Source organism: Salmo salar, chromosome 24 (assembly GCF_965601325.2).
Source record: "Salmo salar chromosome 24, fSalSal1, whole genome shotgun sequence".
NCBI classification, from domain to species: Eukaryota; Metazoa; Chordata; class Actinopteri; order Salmoniformes; family Salmonidae; genus Salmo; species Salmo salar.
This window is the reverse complement of record NC_138314.1, coordinates 19091545-19105658: the sequence shown is the minus strand read 5'-3', so window position 1 is coordinate 19105658 and position 14114 is coordinate 19091545. Positions and strand designations below refer to the sequence as shown.

The 14114-nt window shown below is 42.0% G+C and overlaps 1 protein-coding gene across 1 annotated transcript; it reads left to right on the top strand.

The window, feature by feature from the left end:
• Nucleotides 1-14114, top strand: LOC106585265 (S-adenosylmethionine synthase). Its single transcript, XM_014171297.3, has 8 exons — nt 1-243; nt 1536-1613; nt 1840-2075; nt 2192-2335; nt 2921-3139; nt 5392-5574; nt 9765-9898; nt 10592-14114. The coding sequence occupies exons 1-8, from the start codon at nt 150-152 to the stop codon at nt 10692-10694; spliced, it is 1191 nt and encodes a 396-aa protein (XP_014026772.1). The 5' UTR covers nt 1-149; the 3' UTR covers nt 10695-14114.

The following is a 14114-nucleotide window of genomic DNA, read 5'->3' as shown; positions in this document are numbered from 1 at the left end:
GCGCCACATCTAAATGACAGTGAATGCGTGGAATTTACTGACTGATCGGAAGTCGCGTGAGAACACCAACACAGGAAACGAATCAATAAACTACGCATAATTTAGCTAGCTACAACATTTCTTTATTATATCTGCCAAAAAAAGCAACAATGATGAACGGAGAGATTAACGGTTTTCACAACTCCCTTATCGACGAGGACTGCTTCCTATTCACCTCGGAGTCAGTTGGAGAAGGACACCCTGGTGAGAAAGCTACTTTAGCTACAAATACAGACAGTGTGTTATGGCTTGTCAGCTATTTGTTTAGATGGCTTGTTTAGCACACGTGCGTCGGTGTTGCTTAGCCGCCTTAATTAGCTAATTATCGTTAGCGAGCTAACCATCTCTGCTGATCAAACCACACCGGCGTCAGCATCTTGCATAAGCCGCATGTGAGGCCCAGATTGTTCTTAGTTTATTAGCTAACCAGCTAACTACTTTGCTGAGCGTTGTTCACATGGCCTCTATTGTGCGATTACGAACGTTATCAGTCCTTGGGATATATTCTCTTTAAAAATATTTGTATCCTGTAGTGGTCATCATGTTTATTTCACGAAATCTCCGGAATATTCCGACCAGTTTGCGCGCGGGCTCTCGGGGAACAAGGCCATATGTGTTGTCTATCGCGTTTGGTTGCTATGTAAGGGGCACTACATTGGATGTATGAAGAGTTAAGTGCCACTCCTTGTCTATACCGGTCGTAGTTCATCTTGGAAATCCAAACGAATCAGATTTTTAGTTGCATGTGAACCCGCGGAAATGGTGGCGGGTTCAGGCTCATCGCTACACTATATATATATCTATATATCTTTTTTTAATAACTGAACAAGACGAACCAAATCCTGTCGTAGCCAATGGAAGCAAACAAACCTTAGTGGGCAGATCCAAGCACGTTCTAGCGAGAACCGATTGGCGCGTTCTAGCATGTATTTGCATAATTCCATTAGGGAACGCCTACTGTGGGGTGTGAAGTAACTTAATTCTCCCTTGTTCTCCTTCTGAACAACTACATTTTTGGAAACTTTGGCAAATGGTCAACCATGCTAAACGTAGGCCAATCTGTTCATAACAAATTATAGTTTTGGTAACATAACACACGTTTAATCGACGACGACTGGCAGAATGTCGGCCAAAATCCACCTTCTCTCCCTAGGGCCCCCCAAATTTGGTGGTGAGTGGAAACGCCAACCGGATGCTTCAGACCAATGAAACCGATTTTGTAAATCTATCTGTGGCTACACATACCGCTAGGCCCCTCCCACCATCGCCATAATCCTGACATATGGTACAGCATGTGTACAACTCAAACTGCAGTCGGTAGAACAGTGTACAATACAAACACTTCCAGCATAATCCAAACCTATTGGAGAAAATCACTTTAATTATTACCATTTGTGCAATGCTTTACATGCTCTTGAACAAGCAACCTACCAGTAAATTGCACAAATGTTGATGTAGCATTGTGAACTGATACATCTGTATTTTTCATTTTACAGATAAGATTTGCGACCAGATCAGTGATGCTGTGCTTGACGCCCATCTCAAGCAGGATCCTGATGCTAAAGTTGCTTGTGGTAAGGAAAAAGCACATCTTTTTTTTGTCTGATGCAACTTCTAGCTGTCCTGGAGTCAGCTGTGAACGCCACATGAATGGAAGAATCTCAAACTTTCTGCATGTTAATGGTGGTAGGCCTATATTATGGCATAACTCCCCAAAGTTTTGCCAAATGAGTATTGATTGATATGCTTTTTCTGATTGATATGGTTCTAATGTACTATTTCCCCCTCCACCTTTTACAGAGACTGTTGCTAAGACTGGGATGATCCTGCTGGCAGGGGAGGTGACGTCACGTGCTACAGTGGACTATCAGAAGGTTGTTCGCGACACCATCCGCCACATTGGATACGATGACTCCTCTAAAGGTTTTGACTATAAGACCTGCAATGTGCTGGTGGCCCTAGAGCAGCAATCTCCAGACATTGCCCAGGGTGTTCACATTGACCGCAATGAGGAGGACATCGGGGCAGGGGACCAGGTATGAGTTGGTGTGCAGAGGACCACTGCACTAGTGACGTTAGCTGTACATTTATCAGCAAGCTAAATATGCAGCTTTCCTTTCAGATGTTAAAGTTCAACTTTTTCTATTGTCAGGGCCTGATGTTTGGCTATGCCACTGATGAGACGGAGGAGTGCATGCCCCTCACCATTATGCTTGCCCACAAGCTCAACGCTAAAATGGCTGAACTGCGTCGCAATGGCACCCTGCCCTGGCTCCGGCCTGACTCCAAGACCCAGGTAAGCTGCCTGTGTGCAATTGATAGTCATTTCAGCCTTATGTGAATAGTCTAAGACTAGGACAAAGTAGTTTGTTTATCATATCATTATCACATTTTTTATTTTTTTCCCCTACTGTATCACTGATTGTATGTTGTTACTCCATGTGTAACTCTGTGTTTTTGTATGTTGTCGAACTGCTTTGCTTTATCTTGGCCAGGTCGCAATTGTAAATGAGAACTTGTTCTCAACTTGCCTACCTGGTTAAATAAATAAAATAAAATACCAGCTGATGAGTGCAATATTAGTTTTCATACTCAAGCTCTCCAGCCTTGTTTGTGGCCAGCAGTAACTCCAGCATATAACTCATTTTAGGTTGTTCCTCTGCTCAGACATTGCTGACACATGCCAGACCTTACAATGCCTGGATTGGTATTTTACGTCTTGGTTTATCCACTTCATATATTTTTGCCTTCTGGTGCAAAAATATTTTTGCATCTCTTGGTTGATGCGTCCAATGTCTGAGCAGGGTAAAAGCAACCTTAATCTATGCCTGCGGTTGAACAATCCTGCTGACGGTCTATCTGGGTCTGCTTCTGTGTGCAGGTGACCGTTCAGTACCGCCAAGACCGTGGCGCCATGTTGCCAGTGCGTGTCCACACCATCGTAGTCTCCGTGCAGCATGATGAGCACATCTGCCTGGATGAGATGCGTGACGCTCTCAAGGAGAAGATCGTCAAGGCTGTGGTGCCCTGCATTTACCTGGATGATGACACCATTTACCACATGCAGCCCAGCGGGCGCTTTGTCATCGGAGGCCCACAGGTGAGACAATAAGTCAGGATTCGTAATGTCATAAATCCTGGAAAAGTCGTTGAATTTAAATGGTTTTCCAGACCTGGAAAAGTTTAGGAAAATGATACACTTTGAACCGTTTTGGCGAAGTCATGGAAATGTATTTCATAATTTCTATGAACTTTTTAACATGTACCAACAAATGGGTGTGATCATTCTAGTGGCCCTTGCAGCATACATTCAAACCGGTTTGTTTAGAATGTCCTGTTTCAATTGACGCAAGTCAGCATATGAGCTAGCTAAAATGTTGTTTAAAAAAAAAAATAATAATTACAGTCCTTACAAAGTTATGTCCTGAATGTGACCAGTTTATTTTGGCTGCTATGTTCAGACATTCACAGAAGTAGTGACAGTATACACAATCATCAAACTGGAAAATGTAGGCTACATTAGTCCTAGCGCTAACAGAGGAAAGATTGACATAACACAACTGGTCATATTTAGATGACTCTAGGCTGACATAAAACACAATATGAATTGGCAATAGCAAATACTATAATTCATCACATCACTGGTGAGATCAACATTGATTGAAATAATTGATTAAAACACTTTTCTAGAAATCTAAAGTAATCCGATCGGTAGTTTGTGCACACACCATATTTTTCTTTTCATGTCAACCACAGATAAAAGACAAGATGAGTTTGGTCTGTTTGTAGTTTGCATGTGAAAGGGGATACCTAGTCGGTTGTAAAGTGTCCTCTGCTTTGGTGTGTCTACGATTATTCACTTCCGGAAGTTTACTCGCAAGATGAGTGAACCATTCCTTCACCTCATAACATCTTTGGTCTTACAGATGTTTAAGTTACACCCAGAATGCATTGTATAATGTCAACAAACATGGCAAATAGCTTAGCGTTAGCTCATTATAATCAGTACAACCTTCAAAAGTATTTTACACGCATCATAGGTGTCCATTACAATCATGCAAAAAATCAGAAGGTATTATTTGTCACCAGTACCTAAATGTGAATAAAACTTAAAATACATTATGCTGCATACATGCATACTACAATAGAAACGACAACACGATGTACAGGAAATAAGGCACTTTGATAGGAATGCACATGTCCAATATTAATTGTAAGGATAACAATGGAGGCAATGCGAGTGCCAGCCAGAAAATGGGCAGGACTGCGCAAATGTCTGTATACTTGATGTGCGGAAATAATGGGGAGGGGCTCTCCTCGAAAAGGGAACTTTGTCTGGCTCAGTAAAGCCTCAAACATAAATTGTCTGTGACACTGAAATGGATTAATTCTATATGAATTAATGAGGCGCAACACCTCGATTCAAACTGTTAGAAAATACAACTTGCTAGAAAATAATTTGAAATTGACAAATTGAAACAGCCTATAGATAATTAGCAGGCAGTGCATGTTAACTATCCTGTTACATAACAATCACATTTTGGAACGGTGCATTCTTACGTCACATGCATAAAACCACTCACGCTGGGGTGACTGTTAGATATTTGTAACTCGAGTGAAAAAGTTAAAGTAGTTTATTTAGGCATATTAAAAAAAATCTACATAACAGAATGATGCATATGTTTCCCCCCCAAAATTCCACCGATACTTGCAAATAAGGTCGCACAAAGTTGATTTACTTTTTGGAACAATTCATTTAAATTAATCTTTTTGACAAAACAAACAATTCACTTCGCCATTATTAGTTGTGATTCGGTTCAATCACATTTAATCAAATCAAAATAATTTGACTTGTCATTTTAGGTAACTATTTGTAGCCTTCTGGATTATGTGGCTTCAACTTCTTTGGTAGATACTTTCAGTTGATTTCTGGATCCAATGTATGGGACATTTCAGGCTGACTAGCATCTATTGAGTTGGGTGTTGTCGTCTAAGTGCCTTGCACAATGACAGATGGTACATGGGCTCACAAAGCAGCCTCCCAGTGGCAATACCACATTAACCTTTTTTTATGTACATAAAGATGCTGCTAATTGTTGGTCATCACAAATTTGGTTGTCTTGAAATTCCATCTGAAAATGTATAGGAACCCTGATAAGTAGTGGAAGGACTGGGCATCTATGGTATGTGCTTGAAGGGGCAAATGCTAAAGTAACTTTGATCCATGGGCTTGTTTAACTGTTCATAATAAGCATTTTTACATGAGATTTGATCCATATTTTGTTACTACAGTCATAATTTTTGGGTAAATTGGAAAGGACTCAGTATGATCCGTTACTCTTTCCCCTGCAGGGTGATGCTGGCCTGACGGGCCGTAAGATCATTGTTGATACTTATGGAGGCTGGGGTGCCCATGGTGGAGGAGCCTTCTCAGGGAAGGACTACACTAAGGTGGACCGCTCTGCTGCCTATGCTGCCCGCTGGGTGGCCAAGTCTCTGGTGAAGGCTGAGCTGTGCAAGCGGGTCCTTGTCCAGGTGAGGGCAGGGTGATCCTAATAAGGAGCCTGATATTGATGCGCCTCATGTATAGAGCATTTGGAACGTATTCAGACCCCTTCACTTTTTCCACATTTTTGTTATGTTACAGCCTTCTAAAATGGATTAAATCAAATTGTCAATCTACACACAATGCCCCATAATGACTAAGCGAAAACAGGTCTTTAGAATGTTAATGCATTTCTAAAAAATAAGCAGATACCGTATTTACATAAGTATTCAGACCCTTTGCTATGAGACTTGAAATTGAGCTCTGGTGCAGCCTGTTTACACTGATCATCCTTAATTTTTGTACAACTTGATTGGAGTGTGCCTGTGGTAAATTCAAATTATTGGACATGATTTGGAAAAGCACACCTGCCTGAGGTCCCACAGTTGACAAGTGCATGTCAGAGCAAAAACCAAGCCATGGGATCGAAGGAATTGTCCGTAGAGCTCAGACAGGATTGTGTCGCGGCACATCTGGGGAAGGGTCCCAAAAATGTCTGCAGCTTGGAAGGTCCCCAAAAACACTGGCCTCACCATTCTTAAATATAAGAAGTTGGAACCACCAAGACTCTTCCTAGAGCTGGTTGCCTGGCCAAACTGTCTTCTGGGGAGAAGAGCCTTGGTCATGGAGGTGACCAAGAATAAGAGATGCATGCTATATCGGTGAACATATCGGAATCGACCGATATTAGCTAAAAATGCCAACTTCTGTATCGGACCGACGTTAAAAACCGATGTCAAAGATACCGTGCGTACTTGTATAACGAAGGTACATGACGTAATGATGCCACGTAAAATTTTGCGCTACACGATCAACACAGCATTAACTTGGCACACAATGTCTGCTGTGTGGATCAAGCAGTCATTTGAAGGAGTAGGAATGTCAGTGAACTCAAAGGTGAAATCCATTAACCTCTTACATCTAGACGTTCCGCTAGCGGAACACCTGCTCCAATATCCAATGATGGGCGTGGCGCAAATTACAAATTCCTCAAATACAAAAACTTCCATTTTTTTAAAACATGAATATTTTGCAGCATTTTAAAGACAAGACTCTCCTTTATCTAACCACACTGTCCGATTTCAAAAAGGCTTTACAATGAAAGCAAAACATTAGATTATGTCAGCAGAGTACCCAGACGGAAATAATCAGACACCCATTTTTCAAGCTAGCATATAATGTCACAACCACAGCTAAATGCAGCACTAACCTTTGATCTTCATCAGATGACACACCTAGGACATTATGTTATACAATACATGCATGTTTTGTTCAATCAAGTTCATATTTATATCAAAAACCAGATTTTTACATTAGCATGTGACGTTCAGAACTAGCAAACCTCCGGTGAATTTGCTAAATTACTCACGATAAACGTTCACAAACATAATTATTTTAAGAATTATAGATACAGAACTCCTTTGTGCAATCGAGGTGTCCGTTTTTAAAATTGCTTTTCGGTGAAAGCACATTTTGCAATATTCTGAGTAGATAGCCCAGCCATCACGGCTAGCTATTTAGACACCCACCAAGTTTACCCCTGACCAAACTCCGATTTACTATTAGAAAAGTTTGATTACCTTTGGTGTTCTTCGTCAGAATGCACTCTCAGGACTGCTACTTCAATAACAAATGTTGGTTTGGTTCAAAATAATCCATTGTTATATCCAAATGGCGGCGTTTTGTTCGTGCGTTCAAGACACTATCCGAAGTGTAAATAAGGGTCATGAGCATGGCGCATTTCGTGACAAAACATTTCTAAATATTCCATTACCGTACTTCGAAGCATGTCAACCGCTGTTTAAAATCAATTTTGATGCCATTTTTCTCGTAAAAAAGCAATTAATATTCCGACCAGGAATAGTACTGTGAGCAGCCACTATCCAAACGCGCTACTTTTTTTCAGCCAGAGCCTGCAAAGCCACGATTCAGCTTTTTGCCGCCTTCTGAGAGCCCATGGGAGCCGTAGGAAGTGTCACGTAACAGCAGAGATCCCCTGTATTGGATAGAGATAATCAGGAAGGGCAAGAAATTGTCAGACAGGGCACTTCCTGCATGGAATCTTCTCAGGTTTTGGCCTGCCAAATGAGTTCTGTTATACTCAGACACCATTCAAACAGTTTTAGAAACTTTGGAGTGTTTTCTATCCAAAGCTAATAATTATATGCATATTCTAGTTTCTGGGCAGGAGTAATAATCAGATTAAATCGGGTAAGTTTTTTTATCCGGCCGTGAAAATACTGCCCCCTAGCCATAACAGGTTAAAGCGAAGATAATGGAATTCATTCCCTTTGACAATCAACTGTTCTGTCGTGGGTGATGTTGTCTTTTGCCGACTGGTCGAGCACTGGTACACACTACCGAGTGCGCTATTTTTCAGTTGTTGCCCTACCGGAGTTACAGTAATTGCTTCACAACATGCTATGGAAAGCCGTTTGGGTACTTTGCGTGTGAAAGATGGTAGCACTGTCAAAGCTGTACAAAAGTCTGTAAACACCGGCTACGAACGATGTGTTTACAATACCGTGTTGGTAATAAAGCATAATTTTTTTCGACCGCAACTTCTAGGGTAGCTAGCAACAATACAAGCCTGAAAACAATGACCAGTCGCAACTTAAGTCATTTTCATTATTCTTAGCAATGATTTTAGGAATCCTTGTAAGTATTAGCTAGGTTGCCACATGTTTGCCTATTTTAATTTGAACTTCAGTTCATGAAAATAAATAGCTAGCCAGCTACTTAACCCTGTTGCCCAAAGCTAATGTTATAAGCAGCCAGCTAGCTTCATCTGGCTAGTGAGGCTCGACCGGGTTGTGTTGTGAAGCTAGCCACAATAGTGGACTTGGTTTAGCTTTCAAAATAAGTGTGGCATAATTCTACTTTGTATTCATTTGCATCACTGTCAATGACACTTACAGTGAGGGGGGGAAGTATTTGATCCCCTGCTGATTTTGTACGTTTGCCCACTGACGAAGAAATGATCAGTCTATAATTTTAATTGTAGGTTTATTTGAACAGTGAGAGACAGAATAACAACAAAAAAACGCATGTGAAAATGTTATAAATTCATTTGCATTTTAATGAGGGAAATAAGTATTTGACCCCCTCTCAATCAGAAAGATTTCTGGCTCCCAGTTGTCTTTTATACAGGTGACGAGCTGTGATTTGGAGCACACTCTTAAAGGGAGTGCTCCTAATCTCAGTTTGTTACCTGTATAAAAGACACCTGTCCACAAAATCAATCAGATTCCAAACTCTCCACCATGGCCAAGACCAAAGAGCTCTCCAAGGATGTCAGGGACAAGATTGTAGACCTACACGAGGCTGGAATGGGCTACAAGACCATCGCCAAGCAGCTTGGTGAGGTGACAACAGTTGTTGCGATTATTCGCAAATGGAAGAAACACAAAAGAACTGTCAATCTCCCTCGGCCTGGGGCTCCATGCAAGATCTCACCTCGTGGAGTTGCAATGATCATGAGAACGGTGAGGAATCAGCCCAGAACTACACGGAGGATCTTGTCAATGATCTCAAGGCAGCTGTGACCATAGTCACCAAGAAAACAATTGGTAACGCCAATGAAACGACTGAACAACGAAACAGGGGGACTTGTCAGGATCGAGGGGAAAGATGAACAGGAAGTGCTCAGGACCTCAGACTTGGGTCGAAGGTTCACCTTCCAACAGGACAACGACCCTAGGCACACAGCCAAGACAACGCAGGAGTGGCTTCAGGACAAGTCTGTCCTTGCGTGGCCCAGCCAGAACCTGGACTTGAACCTGATCGAACATCTCTAGAGACCTGAAAGTAACACTCCCATCCAACCTGACGAGCTTGAGGTTCTGCAGAGTAGAATGGGAGGAAAGGGGATCCAAGCCTGTAGCGTTATACCCAAGAGGACTCGAGGCTGTAATCGCTGCCAAGGTGCTTCTACAAGGTACTGAGTAAAGGGTCTGTATACTTATGTAAATGTGACTTCAGATTTGAAGTTTTGCTTACATTTCTAAACCAGTTTTTGATTTGTCATTGTGTGTAGGTTAGATCCTTTGTAAACAAAAAACCTAACAAAGTGAAGGGGCCTGAATGTTTTCCAAATGCACTATACATCAGTTGCAAAGGGGTGCCACGAAATCAAACCTAAAGTCCGATGCATGTTTGTATGCTCACGACTATACATCAGGTTGCCTATGCCATCGGAGTAGCCCATCCCCTCTCAATCTCCATTTTCCACTACGGCACATCCCAGAAGAGTGAGCGGGAGCTACTGGACATCGTCAAGAGAAACTTTGACCTTCGTCCTGGTGTCATTGTCAGGTAAAGTGTTCCCCTTTGAAGCTGTGTGCCTCTCTGAATCTGCTCCTTCTGTCACTCGCCTTTAACTCACGCTTCCTGTCTTTCTGTTCTGCCTGAGCTGGTGTTCAGATGGTTCTAACCCTTTACTGTATGATTCGCTACTGTGATTAATGACATACCCAGTAGCTACTGACACGTAAGAAGGCAGCAATCTGGCTTGTGACAGTTTGCCAATCCTGAAATTCCACTCCTGCCCAAACTGTCTCGCTTTAAATGCCAGTGAAGTATAGTATGTAATGCCAAAGGTTAAAGCTTCGAGAGCTACAGTAGAGGTTGTCCGATCTGTCAGATGGCATGTTAAATACCCAGCACGACGAAGGGTTTCCTGCTCACATCCAACTGAAAGGGCATTGGTTTCTCAGACCATGTTAAAGTTCAATGACATTTCATAAATTGGATCAGTACGCTTTCAATCTCCAAGATGCAGTCCCCACACTGCTCAAGGATGAGTTGGTTAGCAGGGTAAGTGTTGACGCTTTATCACTTCCTCCCCCCTCTTTGCTAGCTGGCCTAATTAACCTTTCTGATCATTTTTCTTTCCATGGTTCTCGACACTCCCTATTGGCTGATTTTTAACATTATGGCTGAGAATTGCTGTTGATCTGAGGTCATTTCCTGTGATGGGCTGCTAAATGAGTTGATTGTGTATTCCAGGGAGCTGGAGCTGAAGAAGCCCATGTATCAGAGGACCGCTGCCTACGGCCACTTTGGCCGGGACTCCTTTCCATGGGAGATGCCCAAAAAGCTAAAATACTAAACTTGTTAAGCTTTTTCCCCCCAGGCCTGTTGGTGTATACTACAGAGAAGCTTACATGGTCTTGGGGGTGAAAGGCCCTTAACTCCCTTCCCTCTTAATGGGGTATTAGAACCCTACCCCTTTCTACTTCCATCTCTCCAGTCATCTGTACTGTATTTTTGCTGTTAGTAGTCAATGTAATATTACAAACATTCTCAAAATATTTCAGGAAAGTAATGTTGAGAGGATAATGTATGATGTTAGCTAGCTAATCTCTTCCACCAGCCGTCTCGCTCTGTTGACTCATCTGGTTTTACAGCTTATAAGAAAGGGACTTGAATGGAGGCTATGGCAGGTGCGGACAAAACTTCTAATTTGAAGTGGCTGATCTGTCCACCTAGTGCAACACTTAGAACCTCTTTCCCCCCTACCCCCTACATTGTGAACTTAAGTGTGAACAGTGCAAGTGATTTTTAACAATTAACTTAGGAAAATCTGAAAGTACGTATTAGGGTTGTGCGACTATTACAATATTGAATATGATTGACGGCTGTTGTTAATGGTGATATTGTGATGTGACCAATGACTAGCCTATTTCAACATGACTGGCACCACGCCGTATAGAGCTGGCCAGGCAGGGACATGCCAAGTGGCCTATTCCTTTGCTATAGCCTGCATAACCTATTTCAATAAATGTTATAAGCAACTTACTGAATGCAAGCGCACAATTTAGACGGGGCTAAGATTTTCTTGCTTGGCTACCCAAACTCCTTGCTCCGGCCAAACACTACGCCACAGACGTAGTTTCTTCTCCGCACTGAGTTTGTATACCTCACCGATTTCTAGAACGCCTTCTAACTGGAAGGTAGCTGGATCGAATCCCCGAGCTGGCAAGGTAAAAATCTGTTCTGCCCCTGAGCAAGGCAGTTAACACACTGTTCCCCGGGCGCAGACAACGTGGATGTCGATTAAGCCCCGAGACGGATTTTAGAGCGCTTTGGTTAAATGCGGAGGTCTAATTCAGTTGTACAACTGACTAGGTATCCCCCTTTCCCTTTAATTGGTCCCAGAAACCAGTGGGTTGGTCCAGAGCCAGAACACACCTAGGTAACGAATTGACTTTGATATTCTGATTTGGTTAGGGATGATCTAATCACTGACTTTGTTTTGTACAACACCAATTTTGAGGTCACCAAAAAGAACTTCAACGATGGCACTCCGACTGACGTATGTCCAGTCGAATTGTTTTTCCCCTCAGTGTTGGAGGATCTGGGCTATATAGCCGCAGCTGGCTTTTTTTTGTTTGTTTTTTTGCAGAGTTGGTGTCCATTTTAAACCTAATTTTATATTTTCTTTACATTTCATGTGAATTTATCTTCAGTTTTTATGCGTGCTGGTTTTTTCCCGCCACTACTTCAATGAATTTATCTAACGGTGCTCTAGGCTCTCAAAGTTGAGGTGTTTTTGAATGACCTAAACATGATTGGCCTAAGGTAATGAGGTAGAACAAACAATACAAAAATCAAATCAGTAGTTTTGAACATACCTTAGTTGTGCCAAGCTTGCCTTTGCAGGCCATTTTAATTAGTAGGATTTGGCTTATCAAAAGCATTAAGACAAGTTAAAGTTATAAAGCGTATTTCTCAAATATGCTATTCTGATAGTGTTTAATGTTGTAAAATTGCAGCTTTCAAATGGGAACAATTGTGAAAGTCAGTCTAGATTCTCGATCCACCTTGAGGCGGCAGGTAGCCTAGTGGTTAGAGCGTTGGGTCTGTAACCGAAGGTTGCTAGATCAAATCCCAGAGCTGACAAGGTAAAAATCTGTCATTCTGCCCCTGAACAAGGCAGTTAACCCACTGTTCCTAGGCTGTCATTGTAAATAAAAATTTGTTCATGACTGACTTGCCTAGTTAAGTAAAAAAAATATCATAGCTTTATTTTGATCTAATACAGCTGTAGCAGTCTCGCTCAATTTACTGCCTCGACTTTTAAGCTGCGCCCCATTCAAGTCCCACTTTGTTGTACAGTGTTACTAGGCTCTTTATGCAGTTAGCCTAGTCTTCCTCTTCCATTGATGTCTTTCACACTACAACGCCTAGCCCCTGCCCAGCATGACTGAGGAACTGTAAATACTGTAGTTTGGTTATTCGGGCTTAGCTGTCCTTTATACTTAAATTTGGAATATTTTGCTTCTGTTAAGTCTGACTTACCAAGGCTACACGTTGATATCATGTTAATTTACTGGTGCTACTGAAGGGCCCCCCCCCTCCCTGCCCCTTAATCGTTTCCCTTTAGTTTCCACTTATTTCTGGTATTGTGACCCACCCAAAATCCTTTTTGAAGCTTTATTTCACCCCCCTTATAATTTGTTGAGGATGTAAGAATGGAGCGGTTAAGGGTCAGTAGTTGTTGCTATTTTCAAAGAAATGCTGTGCGTTGCAGGCTGAGAAACGAGACAATCTTGATTATTTTCAAGTAACGTTCTTGACTATACGCAGTAAAATCTGAGATGCCCCTGCAGATGTCTGCGCTGTTCTGACGTAATACAGAAAAGTCAGAAGCTGCTATGTCACTGCTAAGACCTGTAGGGGTGTTGGTTATACTTGATTGTTTAAAACATGTTGTCATTGGCTTGTCATGTTAAACTCCTTCAAAAGGTAGTTTTAATTTCATCTTTTTTTATTTCACAAAATGGTTTAAGGTCAAGGCTCTTCTTCCTTGGGTATTGATGGCAGGTGTAGCTACAGAGAAACCACCCTCTTTATTCTGAAGGAACGCCGTCTTTGCCACAATGAAGAGCTCTTACTACTGGCACAATACCTTTTTTTTTATATTTATTTGTTCTCTGAAACTTGGCGTGGATACAGAGAAGCCAAGGATTCAGAAGGCAGCTTAAACCCCAGAGGGTTTAATTTTTTTTTTTATCTCACATTGACTTTACTGAATGCTGTAACTTAAGTAACATTTTCAGTGGTTCCAAAGTGTCCTACAGAAAAGCTTTGGTCTGCCTCCACAGAACTGTCACTGGCTGATGTGATGAGTATTTTGGACTGTGGTTTTATGGGGTGAGATTGTATTGACTATACATGTCTGGTCAATACAATGAGACCATTCTCTGCCCCCCCCTTATCCTTGCATAAAGAGATGGCAACGTTTGGCTGGTGTGGTACAGAGAAACCAGCCTCGTTTACAAGCTGTCACTTGTTTGTATGGATAGGGTTTCCCTTGGTGCTTTTGAATATTTTGACACTGGCTAGTCTTCTGGCTACTGAGTGTAAGAGTGCCTCCCCCTTGTACATTCTCCCCTCCTGCTCTTCCTCAACATGGGTCCAACATCCTGAGGAACAGGTATCTTGTCTCAATGCTTTGGTCTTCAGTGGTTAGATACTGATTTCTCATGTCAAAGATCTGCAATAAATGTCTGCTTTCCTTCATTAA